The sequence below is a fragment of the Panthera leo genome, chromosome A2 (assembly GCF_018350215.1).
Source record: "Panthera leo isolate Ple1 chromosome A2, P.leo_Ple1_pat1.1, whole genome shotgun sequence".
In the NCBI taxonomy this organism is placed as follows: domain Eukaryota; kingdom Metazoa; phylum Chordata; class Mammalia; order Carnivora; family Felidae; genus Panthera; species Panthera leo.
Window position 1 is genome coordinate 158866751 of NC_056680.1, and position 16658 is coordinate 158883408.

Consider the following 16658-nt stretch of genomic DNA (forward strand, 5'->3'; position numbering starts at 1 on the left):
AAAACGTGGTGTAAAAATTATCTATGAAACCTTAAATTTGGTATTTACAAATATGCAGTATTAAATATTAAAAATAAAACATGTTGTGCCTAACTAGAAAACCTTTATTCCCAGCTGAAAATTTGATTCTCAAACAAAAGTCAGCATGGGCATGATGATTGTTACTTTGTTAGTTATTCGACATCCAGTAACATCTCTGAGACTGAGTTTCCTGATTTGAAAAAAATAGCAGCCCTCCCAAACTGAAGAGTTTCCATGTGGCCCCAACAATGCAGTATGCACTAGCATCCTTTAAATACTAAAGTGATACATAAGGATTAGATGTTGTTTTTATTAAATCAATGGTTGCGTCTCTTCTGATGTTTCTTAACTTTTCCAAATGCTGCTGTATGAAAGGAGACATTTCACATATATTTATGCCTTTATATCAAGGCAGTGATGGGTAACATGGGCACTCTTTTGACATGTTTGAGACTTCAGTTAAAATAATGTCTTGAATGTCTATATGCTTGGAAATGAAAAGAAGTGCAAAAAAATCCCAGTTTACTGATGATGTGAACACTGAAGAAAATACCATAGGATACGCATTTGTTCATAAATAATAAATGTGCCCTCTCTGTGAAGCTCACCTTCAGTAAAACAGCACTGTCTTAAATGTCTCAAATTCTCTTGACCTTTCAGTGTGATAGTGAAGTCTTAAATGCAGTTTATCTAAATCTTCACTAATTATCTTTCCATTCAAATATCTTTGTATTTGTCGGTATTTATTCAGTTGCTTAAAAAACAAAAATCAGAAAAAATGAGGAAACAAGGCAAAGAATCAAAATGCCCAGGGGTTTCCTTCAGCACGTTCTGGATTTAGAGGCTGATATGTTGTTTCCGCAGATGTGCCTGCTTTGTCTTTTTCTGACGTCCATCCCTTTATAATAGCAAGATGACCAGCAGGGCCTTTATGGAAGGAGAGCCAGTTCCCAGTAGTTCTGTGTTTTGTTTTGTTTCCTCCTCTCCCATGTGGCTCATTTGGGATCCAGATTGTAGTAAGCGTCCTGTCTCTTCTCTCAGGACTCACCTCCACACCCCCATTCCTCCCTTCTTCCTGAACCACCCCAGTCCTTGGGAGTTTTTGTCACCAGATCATTCCATCCACTACTATTCTGTTTATTGCATTATGCTATTGTCTTCTGTTCTCTTGGGAACTTCACTTTATGCAGGGAGGGGGATGTTAGTGGCCATGCTCTTAACAGTTATAAGATGTGTAAGTTTAAAAAAAATAGTTTATTTTTGAGAGAGAGGGTGGGAGAGGAGGAGCGCAAGAGGGGGAGACAGGATCCAAAGCAGGCTCCATGCTGACAGCACAGAGCCTGATGCGGGGGCTTGAACTCATGAACCATGAGATCATGACCTGAGCCAAAATGAAGAGCCAGACGCTTAACCAACTGAGTCACCCAGGTGCCCCTAAGTTGTGTAACTTTTTTGCTTGAAACTCTCTGATGGATTTCCTTCCAGTACGCTTAAAGTGAAATACACAACGTTATCATGGCTTACAGGCCCTCCTTGCTCTGGCCTCCACCTCTCCAACATCTTCTACCCTGTTCTTCCTTTCTTGACCGTGCTCCAAAAGCACTGGTTTCCTTCCTGTCCCCAGAACATGCAAAGTATGCTCAGGGCATCTGCATTTCTGGCTTTTCTTTCCCCTATGCATGTAATTTAATATGTACCAACATATACATATAATGCAACTTAGTGTCGAATGAATGTGTGTGTGTGTGTGTGTGTGTGTGTGTGTGTGTGTGTGTATTCATTCTGTATTATTTATTTGCCGCCCCACTATGTACTTTAATAACAAATACCATGAGAACTGAAACTCTGTGTTGTTTACTTCTGTAACCCCAGTGATTTCAACAATATATTGTCCATCGTGGCTCTTAGCCTTTTTCTAAGTAAATGAATAAGTGAATGGGTCAGTAAATGAACGCATGTATGAATGAATCATTCTGCCACACGTGTTAAAATGGTCTCATAAAGTTGGGGGGGCCACCCTGGGGCTATAGTGTGGCCTCTGCTCCTCCTGATTGTGGTGGATTAAGAGTACACAGCAGACAACATTTTTGAGAAAAGCTAGATGCTGTCACTCAAAAGAAGGTTGCTGAGAAGGGCGAGAATAGATACCTACCCCTTTACTGTATTTCTTGATCAAATTTTGTCAGCAAGATACAAAGAAGATGCCCTACCTAAGTGTTAACAGTCCTGACATAAAGCTCAAATAATGTGCAGTGAAGGCTTGAGGGAAGGTGTGGCCATTCTGAAAAGGCAATGGTAGACACAGCTAGGATAAGGAAAGCCCAGGAGAACACAAGAACATCCCTGAAGACCATCCAGTTTTCACCGCGTTCATCTGTGTGTGTTAGACCAAATATTACCCATCGTGCAGATTGTTGGGACATCTAAATGTTAGACAAAATAGCTTAAATCCTGAAGAAATCTTTCAGTATGCGTCCTACATCACTAGGTCTTGCATTGCACTTTTTGTGTTTTGGAGGCCAGGAGTGTGACTGAAGAGTACCGATCAGGTAACAAACCCTGTAAACTACAAATTGAGTCAGTTGTGCTGTGTGTGCCCTGTAAACTACAAATTGAGTCAGTTGTGCTGTGTGTGGGAAAGTAAACCGGAACCTCCTGTTTCAAAGCTACTATGTACTTTTTGTCAAAAACGTGTCTTTATTTGCTACTGATCACTTTTATGTACGCAAAAAATTGTTACAAAATCGTTTTTTAAAAGGTAAAATTTCTGTTTTTATATAGAAGTCATTCAAAAACCTCAGGTCAAAGTGCAACAGATTAGTAACGTAATATGGTACTTATGTTTTAATTTTTTGTGATTAAAAAAGGGAAGTTTTGTATTTAAAATTTTTATTTCAGTGTTTAAGAGATCATATAAACAAATATAAAAGAGGATGTCATGCGGCATGCACAATTACAAAAACTCAATATATAGGGACAGCTAGATTATATGTACGAAATTAAAACACCTGATATTTGAAATGGCACAAACATCTATTTCTCATTTAGTTGACTTACATCTTCTAAATTATGATGGTCTCTTGCTTTAAATCTTCCTTGAATTATAATTTTATAAATTGATGTTTTCCCTATTATTAGATTGTGATCATTTTGAGTGTAGTGTCTATGGCTCTAGACATCTTATGTTCCCTGTATTATCTTCTCTATAATTACTGTGGAATAGAGGTTGTTTTTTTTTTTAATATTTTTATCTTTATCCATTTCAAGAAGGACAGAGAGAGCGAGTGGGGGAGGGACAGAAAAAGAGAGGGAGAGAGAGAATTGCAAGCAGGCTCTGCACTGTCAGCATGGAGCCCGAAGGGGGCTCGAGCTCACAAAATGTGAGACCATGACCTGAGCTGAAACCAAGAGTCAGATGCTTAACCAACTGAGCCACCCAGGTGCCCCGGGAAATCACTTTTTTGATAGAATCCTCTGTAAATGAGTAAAATTGGAATGAACACATTTCTGATCAACTTGTAAATTCTATGAATGTGTTTATGCCAATAAAAGGTAGAAAACCGTGGCCACTTGCATGGCATGTTCAGCTGTTCTTTTTATATAACCGATATTGAGAAAATTTTCACATTTCTAATGGTGCCACGGGAAGGTAATGCAGAGAAGATTTTTAGACAGCAAGAAATATGGTTGGAGTCTGAAAAATAGTTTGCAATGAAATGCAGACTATTAGCACTCATAATTTAAATGTTTACTGGACACTGCATTGGGTACCATATAGTGTTTCATTCTTCTCATACATGTGTATTTTCTCCTTTGAAACGGCCCGTGGAAATTTGGGCCTACTTCCCATTTAAAACTGGACTTGTTTTCAAATAAAGGGGGTATAGTAGTTTTTTCAAATTGGCGATCGTAGAAAATATAAAATCCTGCCATTGGATAAGAAAATGGAAGTTTATTTTAGCGCACAGAAAACGTGGTTGTTTCCAGAGTATGTTTTCCCTTCCTTTTTTTTAACCCCTTTCCTTTTTTTCCAGGCATTTCCTGGGAACATCAATTCTGACGGCGTGGTACGGCATGATTTGCAGCACGTGGTCATTGCCCGCTACGTGCGCATAGTGCCTCTGGACTGGAACGGAGAAGGCCGCATTGGGCTCAGAATTGAGGTCTATGGCTGTTCTTACTGTGAGTACCTTTTGGAATTCGCGGTTGATTTTGTCATCTTCATTGACTTAGTAATTTGTTTATTTTTGATTATTTCACATGACTTGCTTTCTCTGACGGTAAACTCCCTCGTTTTGTATATGAATAATATGCAAGGTTATTTGTATGTTAAAATATATCTTTACATTTTTACACAAACAGGCATATAAAAAATACCTTAAACAAAGGATTCGGGAATTGATTTTTGTTTAGTAGACTAAATGGCAAAGCTTATTAATTAAGTTGCCCAAAGTCTTATGAAATATTTAAGAAGCAGAAACTTGCAGTATTATCCATCATTTTGATAATTTGCAATGGATTTTGGATACATTCTCGAGAACTTCCTGCCACTTGTCTTCGGTTACACCTTTTACTATTTTAAAGCTAACCAGTAAGTTTTAATGTCACTGATATTTTACATGTCTATAAGTTTTATTTGCTTCATTTAAAAATTGACTTGGGGACGCCTGGGTGGCTCTGTCAGTTAAGCGTCCAACTCTTGATTTTGACGCAGGTCAAAAAAATTTTCTTTAATGTTTCAGCAAACATTAATGTTTTAATAATGTTTAAATAAACATTTAAATAAATTTTTAATTAAACACGAAATGTTTAAATAAATGCTTAAAAAAATAAAAATTGACTCGGTCACCTAAAACAATACTTGTCCTTTAATTATGTTTTAAACTTTTTTTGTATTTTGTAAATATTTTAAACTTTTTATTTATATTTTGTAAATGCATATACGTGTGTGTGTGTGTGTGTGTATACACACACACGTTATATAAATATAGATAGATGAATAGATCTAGTGATTGTAATATGTGGATTTTGGGGATTGTGGTTCTGTTGTCTCTCTTTTACTCATTTTGCTGATTTCCTCCTCCTCCTCCTCCTCCTTCATTTCTTTCTTCTCCGATAGCCTTCTTATCTGCCTCTCCCTATCTTAGGGCTTCCTCATCTTCTTCTCTGTGACTTTTGTTTCTTTGAAACTTGATCTGTGGAGCTTCTTTGGGACCGAGGTTGATGCTGGGTTCATCACAGAAGATTTATCTTTGCTTATTTGCTTGTATGAAGGCCTTGCCAACACAGAATACTTTAAAGATCGTTTGAGCTGTTTTGAGGCCACTAGCTAGTGAGTTCAGTCTGCAAATACATGATTTGCAAATACTGGCTTTAAAATATGAATTCTCTGGTGAAATATTTCCCCCTCCTAGGAAGTTGTTTTTCCCCTCTTACCGCTGGGGGAAGAGGAATGCTGGATAGGGACGGAATGGGGAATTGGGATATTAGCCTCATGCAAGGAGTCTCCTGTTAGACTCTCCTACCCCTTCCTATCGATCCAGAAAAATAAAAGCTCACTGTAACCAGAAGACGGCAGGTGTCCTCTTGGGCAGGCTTTTTGAAATTAACCAACATTTGGTGGTTTATAATAAAATACACATAAAGCCTTTACCTCTGTAAGAATTAGTTACAGAGATTGGTGAAAATGGTAGCCGTGGTGATGACCAAATCCTATTTATTTATTCATGGGCAACATCATTATGTGCAAACTGAACTGGTTGCTGCACAGGGGCCGTGGAGATCATTGAAAAAATTCCCTGCTTGTTTATTTTATTTGGTCATGCATCACTTTAGCATAGCAAATACAATGAATGGAGACACATATGGATTTAGTTCTTCAGGAGAATGTGGCTCTTCAGGAGGAAGATTTAACCTGCCAGGAGGAGCTAAAATGAGCCCTAACATAAATTTGGGTTTTTTATTTGTGTGTCTGGGTATTATGGACACAGAACCCTGTATTCACACATTTTCTGACTGTCAGCACATTGGGAAAGCCACAACAAAATGTGAAATTTTTCTCTACACGACGGATTTTCTAAGCAGCATGCTCAGCTTTTGGTAAATGAAAAATATGTAACACTCTTCATGGGAACCATGATGTGTGTAATTTATTTTATTAATAATTATTTATTGAGCACTTTTTATGTGTCATGAAATGTGCTGAATGTTAGTAATACAACAGTGAGTAAGGAAAACGTGGTATGAGAGACAAAGGGAACAGTTAGTGTAGGAATAGTGTTTGGGGTAAGAATAGCAGAGGTGAAAGGTCACTTAAGCCAGCATGACAGAGCTGAGTGGAAAACCGGCTGGTGTGGTGCTTGTGGTGCCAGGGCTCACTACCGCTGCCTCTTTCCCTGCCTCGTAATTCCGACAAAATGAACACCTGGGCCGCCATCACCAAGTCAATGAAAGCATCGAATGGATACCCCACAACCGCCCCCTGCGGTTACTGCTGTTTTTTTAAGTTTGTGTATTTATTTTGAGAGAGAGAGAGGGAGCGAGCGCGAGTGAGCGCGCGCAAGCTGGTGAGGGGCAGAGAGAGGGGGAGAGAGAGAATCCCAAGCAGGCTTCGTGCTGTCAGCACAGACCTTGTCTCGGGGCTCAAACCCACGAACTGTGAGATGATGACCTGAGCTGAAACCAAGAGTCAGACGCTCAACCAGCTGAGCCAAATGGAACCCTAAAGTACACACTGTTTCTCACCTGACTTACTTTGTTCAAGACAGTAATTGTGAGAATTAGCCACGCTGTCATGTGAGGGATCTGTTGATATTCATTAGTACTGTTACTCTATTGTGTGAATATTCTACACTTACTCATTTTATGTTGATGAACATATGAATTGTTTCCAGTTTTTGGCCATTTGGGTCAGATTGCTGTAAACATTCCTCATGGGTGTCGACTTAGGAATAGGTAATGCTAAGTTAGGATATCTGTGTGCTTTAACTTGTGTCAATCATGACAAATTTTTTCCTGAAGCGGTTGTATCAGTTCAGACTTCCACGACCGATGTCCTAGTGTTGCCGTTGCTTCACAAATTCCTGCACTTTTTATTGATTTGAAAGTCTTAGCCATTCTGGTGGGTGTTATTTTATCTTATTGTGGTTTTAGGGAACACTTGCCTGGTTTTTAAAGAGGTTATGCCTGTTGGTCATCTCTAGGCCCTCTTTTTGAAGTGTTTATTGGAGAATTTTGCCCATGTTTCTATTGGGTTTCTTCTTATTGATCTATCTTCTCATTGCTCTGAGTAGTTCTTACAGCCAGCTCTCTTTTTAAAATTTCATTCTTGTTACAGTCTCTAGAAATGTATCTAAATATCTAAAAAAAATTGAAATGGTTGCCTTTACAAATAATTGTTCCATTCCATTCCATTCCATTCCAAGTTTATTTTGAGAAACAAAGAGAGAGCACGAATGTGGGGGACAGGTAGAGAGAATCCCAAGCAGGCTCTGTGCTGCCAACACAGAGCCTGATATGGGGCTTGGACCCATGAACTGAGAGATCATGGCCTGAGCTGAGGTCGGACACTCAACCAACTGAACCACCCAGGTACCCCTAAAATTAATCATTTACATTTTTTTTTAACATTTATTTATCATTGAGAGACAGAGACAGACGGAGCATGAGCATGGGATGGGCAGAGAGAGGGGGAGACACAGAGTCCAAAGCAGGCTCCAGGCTCCGAGCTGTCAGCACAGAGCCTGACGCAGGGCTTGAACTCCCAAACTGCAAGATCGTGACCTGAGCTGAAGTCGGATGCTTTTCCCACTGGGCCACCCAGGAGCCCCATAAAATTATTTTAAAACCAACACCATCAGTGGGGTTACTTTAGAACTCAAAGTAAGGGCAAATGCAGCTTGCCCAAAGGTAAATAGTGCGCTGACCTGGGTGTGGCCTAAAACATGAGGGCATGTACTATAATCATGGCAAGTGGATCTGTAAAGTCGTGTGCTAGTGCTATTATGGGCTTTTCCATCTGGTGAGGGCTCTGGAAATCACAAGATGGGAAGGGGGAAAATACCTGAAGCTAAATAGGAAGCTAGATTTTTCCAGTGTTAAGTCCCTCTGTGGCAGGGGAGGGAGAGGGGTCTGCCACTTTAGGAAACTGTACTAACATCATACCAATAGATGCCAGTGGAGTAAATGATGAATCGGCAGCATAAAATAAAATAAAGTAAAATAGAAGTTTAAAAATACCACTGTAGTAGGTTGAAGTAAATTGGATAATGGCCCCAGAGATAGGAGTTACTCATCCCTGGAACCGTAAATGTTATATTGTGTTTGTAGATATGATTAAGTTAATTATTGAGACAAGGGGAGATTGCCCTGCATTATCCAGGTGGGTTCTAAAGCAGTGGGTTCTGTCCTCATGAGAGGTGGACAGAGGGAGAATTCACAGATAGGAAAATGGCTGCATTGTGACCACAGAGGCACAGATCCAGTGATACGGTTGTAAGTCAAGGAACGTCAGAAGCCACCAAAAGCTGGAAAAGGGAAGGAACAGATACTCCCCTGGAGCCTCTGGTGGAATTCAGGTCTTGCTGACACACTGATTTGAATCCAGTGAAACTGATTTGGGACTCCTAGCCTCCTAGAACGCTCCTGTTACAACAGGGGCAGGAAACTATACCAGCATCAATACCAGTATGGGGGGGAAAAAGGTATGAAAATAGTTCTAGAGTAATGCTCTTCAGGAGAACTTCAGGCAAAGACAGAAATGTCCTTGACCTGCTGGAGGCCACTGCTCAAGTTTGCCTGTTGAGCACTTGAAATGTAGCTCAGACAACTGAGAAACTACATGTTAAATTGTATTTAATTTTAATTTATTTAAATTTGAATTTAAATAGTGTAACTGCTGGCTACTATATTGGATGGTGTAGATTAGAAGAACCAAAACGTCTGTATGTTATTATTTTCTTTCAAGTCCTTTTATAGTTTAAAGTATCGATAACATTCATTTTTAAATGTCATTGTCTAATTTTTCCCTTAGTTTGGAAAACATCGATTTAATCACCCTGGAAGCTGTCTTTATTGTCAGAAAGTTGATGACTAGTCATTTCTCTCACCAGATCCCTAACTGGGCCATTTTCCTAACTCATGTCCAGATCAGATTATTTTTTGTCTATTTTTGAAGAATGCATATTGTGTTTATCTCTTTTCCAAGAAAAATACATGTTTATAATAAAAATATGTGTTAAAGCTATTTGTGATGGAGAGCTTTCCCAAAGGTATTATGATTTAAATTTACCTGTAGTGGAATTCAGGCCAGTGTGGGCCTTTAGAAGATGGCCTTCTAGGGGCACGTGGGTGGCTCAGTCGGTTAAGTGTCCGACTTCAGCTCAGGTCATGATCTCGTCGTTCCTGAGTTCGAGCCCCGCGTCGGGCTCTGGGCCGACAGCTTGGAGCCTGGAGCCTGCTTCAGAGTCTGTGTCTCCCTCTCCCTCTGCCCCTCTCCTGCTCACGCTCTGTTTCTGCCTCTCAAAAATAAATAAACATTAAAAAAATGTTTAAAAAAAAGATGGCCATATATGTATGTATGTGTGTGTGTATATATATATATATATATATATATATATATATATATATATATATATATATTAGGGAACTATGTGTCAACAACTTTGGGTTTTCTTTTTTTTTTTTTTTTTCAGGATCAAAACAAGTTTATTATGGCTGGGCCAGACAGGGAAATACAACAGGTCCCAAAAGTCTGGCCCTGAACAAGCTTTGGGAATGTCTTATAAAGGCTGTATTGACCAATTGGGTTGCAAAGGGTGGCAGTTGGAAATGGTGGGCACCAATTACACAGTGTTGTAGCTTTTTAAAATACAAGGCGGGCACCCATCACACAGTCCTGAAGAATTTTAAAATATAACTTGTTGACTCTAGTCCATGGGGGAGGGGAAGAAAAAAAAAAAAGAGGTTAGAGAGGGAGAGAGCCAAAGCATAAGAGACTCTTAAAAACTTTGGGTTTTCAATGAGAAAAAGAATGGTGGAAATGTCAGTCAGATACACCCTTCCATTTTTCCCCATTAAGCGTAGCAGAACTGTGTATGCTGGGGTCCCGGCAAGGAAAAACTAGGCTTTGATCGCTCCTGTGGGAGAGAAATGCATTCTCTCATCTTTCTAGCAACCCCTTAGAGGATTTATCTGAGGCCTGTCTTAAAGTTCCAGGTTAGGGAATGGGGTTATGCTTCCTGTATCTCAAAGTTTGCCAGCAGAACTAGACAGGGAGAAATCTCCGTATGAGCACTGTCTCTGTTGGAGGGCACCCACTGTACTCCCCCCCGTGCCTCTCATCGCCCCCCAGTGCACTTCCTCCGTGCTCACTTTGTCATCTGAGGAATTAGACACTTCTCAGGGTTGCAAATGAAACGTTCACTCTGCTCCAGGTGGACAAGGTTTTAGTTCCAGGCCACTACTTTGAAGCCTTTAGGGCTTCTGCTGAGGTTTTGTTTCCTGACTTGTCTTGAGGGTAACATGAGTTCCAACTTCAATGACTCTAAACTTCTTGTAAATCATTCTGCTCCTTCTCCATTCAGTTGTCCCTCAAGTTGAGTTGAAACAAGTGCATGCTGTTATTTTTCAAACGGAGTAATATTCCCCACGTCTTGTCACTCAGTAAGCCTTCTTCCAACACACCGATGCTCATCTTGCTCTGTACCAGAGGGACCACATGAAGCAGAAGGGAGAAGTCTCACTCTCACAATTTTTAAAAACCATTTATGGCTGCAGTGCTCAAACATTCGTTTTACAAGAGCCCCACACAGCGTACTGATTGAAGCAGTGAACATTTTTGGTGACAAATCCTGTATTAGCTTTTGACCGGTCTTCCTAAGAGTGAGGTCAGTGCCTTGGGAAGCCAAGAGACATACACAGCTAAACTAATTTTTATATATGCCTTCACTTTCGATGAATCATTCATAAAGCCTAGATATATCGCCCAGTGCAAATCATGGTGGAAAGTAAGCACCAGAAAAAGCAGGAGAAAGGGGTAAGAGAAGCCAAATCCAAAGAGACGGACAGTGTTTTGTCCTTTTCCTGCTGGGCAAATGAGGTCATCCTCTTACAGGGACCGCAGCTGACTCTCCCAGTTCCCATGCTGCCCAGGCCAGAGGTGCTGTCATGTGCATGCGCGTCAGTTGCCCAGATCCACAAACTGTGGTGTAAGACAGCTGGGCTTACTTCTGTCACAGATCTGGAGGGCAGAAGTTGGACATCAAGGTGTTAGCCGAGGTGACTCCTTCTGAGGGCAGGCTCAAGGGGAGAAACCGTCTCATGCATCTCCAAGTTGTGGTGGTTGCTGGGAATCCTTGGTGCTCCTTGACCCGGTGGTGCATCATTCCAGTGTCTGCCTCCACTTTGAAATAGTGTTCCTCCCTGTGTGTCAGTGTCTTTGTACCTTCACGTGGCCCTCGTGTAAGGATACCACTCATTGGATTTAACATCCACCTGAATCAGTATGACGTAATCTTAAAGTAGCTAATTATATCTGCAAAGACCCTGTTTCCAAATAAAGACCATGTTTTGAGTTTTTGGGTGGATATGAATTTTGGGAGAACATGTGTATTCATTAAAATTGGGAACAGTTTCTATCCAGATCAGTTTAGCTCAGCAGAGAAATAAATAAGCAGTTCTGGAAGTCCACCCATGTTTTCCTATTTAAATTAAATATTTGATTTTGCATAATATAAAAGGGCCTCAGTTACTTGTATTTTGTGTTCTTCACACACACATACACACACACATACACACACACACACACACACAGAATAAAAGATTTTTTATGTTGCTTGGGGATCAGTAAATTGTGACACAGGCTCATCAATCCCATTAGCATTTATTGAATTCTATTTGTCGAGATTTTGCTAATTTTAAATCTGAAATGCAAATCTGACCGTATCACACCTGTGGTTGAAACACTTTAATGATGCTCCATTGCCTATAAAGTCCAAGGTGTTAGCTTGAAATACAGTGCCCTTCCTAGTACCTCTGCAGCCTTATCTCCCTCTGTGTTGTAATTCATGCTCCAGTAATACGGACTACTCCTGTTTCCTACTACATGCCCTGTTTCTTTAACCTGCCTTCTTCCAACATGTCGTCTCTGACTGCAAAGCCCTCTCCATTCTTCACCCCCTCAGTTTATTTTTTTTATTTTTTTAAATGTTTTTATTTTATTTTTGAGAGAGAGAACGCGTGAGTGGGAAAGAGACAGAGACAGAGGGAAACACAGAATCTGAGGGAGGCTCCAGGCTCCGAGCTGTCAGCACAGAGCCTTACATGGGGCTCAAACTCATGGACAGTGGGATCATGGCCTGAGCCAAAGTCAGATGCTCAACCGACTGAGCCACCCAGGCACCCCATCACCTCCTCACTTTCTTATCTTCCAGGATTTAGTTGAGATGCAATTTTCAACAAGAAGACTTCTCTGGGGGCACATGGGTGGCTCAGTTGGTTAAGCATCCAACTCTTGATTTCGGCTCAGGTTGTGATCTCACGGTTTGTGAGTTTGAAGCCCACATCAGGCTCTGGGCTGATGGCATGGATCCTGCTTGGGATCCTCTCCTTCTCTCTCTGCTCCTCCCCTGCTCGCTCGCATGCTCTTTCTCAAAAACAAGTATAAATACTAAAAACAAGAAGATTTCTCTGAATTTCCAGAGTGAATCGTATTTTTTTTTTTTTGCTCACATTATACTATGTGAATATCTCCAATGAAATATTTATCAAAGCATTCTAAAATATAGCAGACTATGAGGTACTGGGGGAGAGGCCAGACACTGTTATCTTATTCATTATTGGCATCTTGTCCATTAGCAGACTCTACACAAGTCATGTTTGCTGAACTGAACTATTATCAGATGTAAATGATGCAGACCTAACTTACTCCCTCAGTGAAAATTGATTATTCTTTGATGCTGGATAGATTAGTTGAGCAGGGTATGATCCTGTTGTATCCTGTTGAATGGTGCTGTATTCATAAATGTTCCAAAGAGTCAAATAAAACAAAGGATTTAGTATTTGTTTTTCTTTTTTTTTTTAAACGTTTATTTATTTGTTTTGAGAGAGAGAGAGAGAGTGTGAGCAGGGGAGGGGCAGAGACAGAGAATCCCAAGAAGGCTCCATGCTGTCCACGCAGAGCCCAACACAGGGCTTAATGTCATGAACCAGGAGATCACGACCCAAGCCGAAATCAAGAGTCAGATGCTCAACTGACTGAGTCATCCAGGCACCCCTTAGTATTTCTTTTTCTAATTTAAAAGTTTCGAGACCTTGTGTTATTTCTAGTTAAGATTATTTTAAACCACAATTTCATGAGGCTCCTTCATAAATTATAAATACATAAATTGCTTATCATCAGAGGAAAAATACCCCACTCTTATTAGTTAATTTGAACTTTATATCCAGATTCATGTGAAAATAAAAACAAATCAATGTAAAAATAGATTCAACAGCTATCAAAGTCAAGTTACACAGGGTAAAGAGATAATTATAATTGCCACGGTAGTATGTTATGTATGCAGGACATGCTGTGTTCCTAAATGTGTGTTCAGGTAGACAAAAAATAACTTTGATATGTGTTCTTGCCATTAAGAAAAATGGAACTTAGATTCAAGCACGTGTATTCTTTAGTTCTTTGAAAAGTAGTTTGCATTTCAAACTGGAATTGGAATGCTTTGTAACAGAAAGGTTATCCCTCTATATCTAATTGGGTCTCACTTCATGGTGATAATGCAGTGACTGATGCTTATTGTAGCAGGTGGAAAATATTTTTGAGATCATTTGTGTTGTGGTTTTTACTTACTGAGCAATGTAAATTCAAAGGTATAGATATTAAAGATAATAAATTATCATTTTATATAATAAATAGTCTGATAAATACTCGGTGGGTCTAATTCCTGGATTTGAATTTGAGGGTGACATTTGCGTTGAATGGAAATTTATGGCATGAAAAACAAAGAATTGCGTTCTCATTTTTCATGTCTGTGGAGATGCATGCGATCAGCATTTGGTTGTTTCTTTTCAGTATAGTTTCTTTTACTTGGGAGGCAGTTACTTTCTAAAAGTCTATTCAATGAGAAAACATGGTAAGTGTAAGTAAGTTTCTCCTTAGATACAAGACAGTCACACATGACTGCTAGTTCATATTTTGGAGAAATATTTACTTAGTCATTGATTTAGAGTTAGATTTACATTGTATTGCTTACTACAAAAATATAAATTTAAAATACTCTCAAGAATTTTCAAAGCTCACATATAAAATCAACAGTGTTGATTTAAAGTAAACCAAAATTATTGACAGAGAATAACATATAATCGTACCTGTTTGCAGTTCTGAATTAGGAGTAACAGTATACTTCAATTGTGAAAAAAGAGTGGATTTATTTTTCATTGTGAATATTAGTTGAGAATTCTCTTCATAAAATAATTTTCCAAGAAAAATACATATTTAAACCAAAGCGTACACATATTACGATAACTGGTTGAAGATTAGAAGAAAATAATGAAAAATAACCACGCTTCAGCATGGTTTACAAATAAGGTATTTTGATTAATACAAAGAGTCACATGTATACTGCACAAGAACTTTAAAAAGTTCCCAAGAGACCTCCCAGCCCAATCCCTTATTTTACTAATGAGGAAACCAAAATCCACAGGGTTATGTGAGTTGCATAAGTGAGTTAATTGCATACCTAGAAACGCTGCATAAAAATCTGAAGCAATGCTCCTTTCCTGTCATTTGATACCTCTCTCTTCTGGCTAATTCTTTTCTTCTCCATCCACAAGGACTTTCTATAGTCATAGTCATGGCCTACAGAAAATATTATTTTGTAGATTCTAAAGACTATAAAAATTGGCCCACAGTTTTCACTATAAGAACATATAGGAGGAGATATTCAGCAAGAAAAATATCAACACTTTTGTACATCCCACATGTCCAATACGGGAATTTAAAGGACTGGTCATCATAACACACTCATTTGAGGACAGCTTGCAAATAACACAGCTCAAGCTTTCTCGCATTTTGGTACAGAAAGTTTTTCAACCTCGGTGTGCTTCCTCCAGGAACGTCAGCTCCTGAGATATTTTAACTACCATTTACGTATATGTTAATCCATACTTGCAAAGAATATGCAAGTTAAAATCACAGTTATATAGTCCATCAGTGTTTCACTTATAATTCCTGAGTAATGTGAGGAAAGAAGTAAAATTTAAAATATTGCAAATATACACTAAGAGATTCTTTTATTAGCTTTTACTCTTGAGTTGTTAGTCTTAATTATCACCTATTTAAATTAGCTTAGCTAGGGAGAAAAAAGCAAATATTTAAGACGGCAGTTATCACCCTCATAAATTAAAAGTAACAATATAATAAAATAATCATTTAGTATGCTGACTTAAACCTTCTAGCAATGCAAATTATTTGGGTATATTTTTTAAAAATTAAATATCACTCATTTTAAAACATTTAATAACTTTATTCCTTTTAGACTAGTATCAGTTTTTTTATACCTAGACTTGAAAAAATTATCACAATTTTTTTAGACTCCGGTTCTCATTGGAATATATATATGTAATATTTTCTTAAGCTCCAAATAGTGTCGTATTCATCTTTTTTAGTCTTTCATGCTCATTTTGGTGGATGGGGAGGAGTTGAAGAGCCTACCCCTGCCCTCTGTTCCATTTCACTCCCAGTTAATGAGAGAATGATCCTAGGGAAGGGGGCAGGTCCCTTGGACCAATCTCTTTGTAAACGTTCTGATAAATGTGCCCCCTGCACTCCCAAATAATTAACTTTTCTAGGAGGAAAGTTCTTATCGGTGGAATGTGTTGAGCATTCCTGTTACGAACCTGTTTCAGGATGTTTATGGCAAACTAAACACACTTAGCTTCTCCGGATTTATGAATATAACTCCCTGGAAAATAACTCATGAGCTAGGTGATCACTGAGGTGTTGAAGGGAGGTGTTTCACGACCTAAATGTTCAAGAATAAGCGGAAACTATGCCTGATCCTGAGAATAAGGGAAGGTTTTTGGCTAGGGGACCTTTTCCCCAGGAGCATAGTTAGTTGTAGGGGGAACTTGCAGTCAGACCATTGGAGACGCTCCGGACTTTTCTCAGATGTCAGAGTACACATAATACTGGGCCTTAATTTTAGGCTTCATCCCACCCAGCCTTGTGATGGATGGTTCTTGAAATTATTGGTAAAATTGAGCTTTAGGTTAAGACCTTTATTTGTATAAATCTGATGTGCTCATCTGATCTTAATCTCTCTACATGGATTGTATTAATTACTAGCCTTAGTCAAATAGACAGCATGTAAAGCCTCCTGCAACATTTTTTCTTCCCTGCTGTCAACCTACTATTTATCAGATATTTAGGGGTTTTGTACTATTTTAAAGTTGCTGTGTCAGCTGTATTTATGTATGCTACAGAAGGAATTTAGAGACTGGGCAAGTGGCTTCTTATACTTGCTTTAAAATGCAAATGTTATAGTTGGGAGTGGGGAGAATCCTCTTTCCTATGGCAGCGTGCTTATATCTAAACGATCATTACTTTCCTCAAATCATTTTACAAGGTTTTCTGTGCTGCCGAG

General features: G+C 39.1%; 1 protein-coding gene across 1 annotated transcript in view; it reads left to right on the forward strand.

The window, feature by feature from the left end:
• Positions 1–16658, forward strand: part of CNTNAP2 (contactin associated protein 2) — a 1228588-nt gene that overhangs the window by 96839 nt on the left and 1115091 nt on the right. Inside the window, exon 4 of the mRNA XM_042927363.1 lies at positions 4056–4203. Within this exon, the coding sequence (XP_042783297.1) occupies positions 4056–4203 (148 nt within the window). The remainder of the gene's footprint in view (positions 1–4055; positions 4204–16658) is intronic.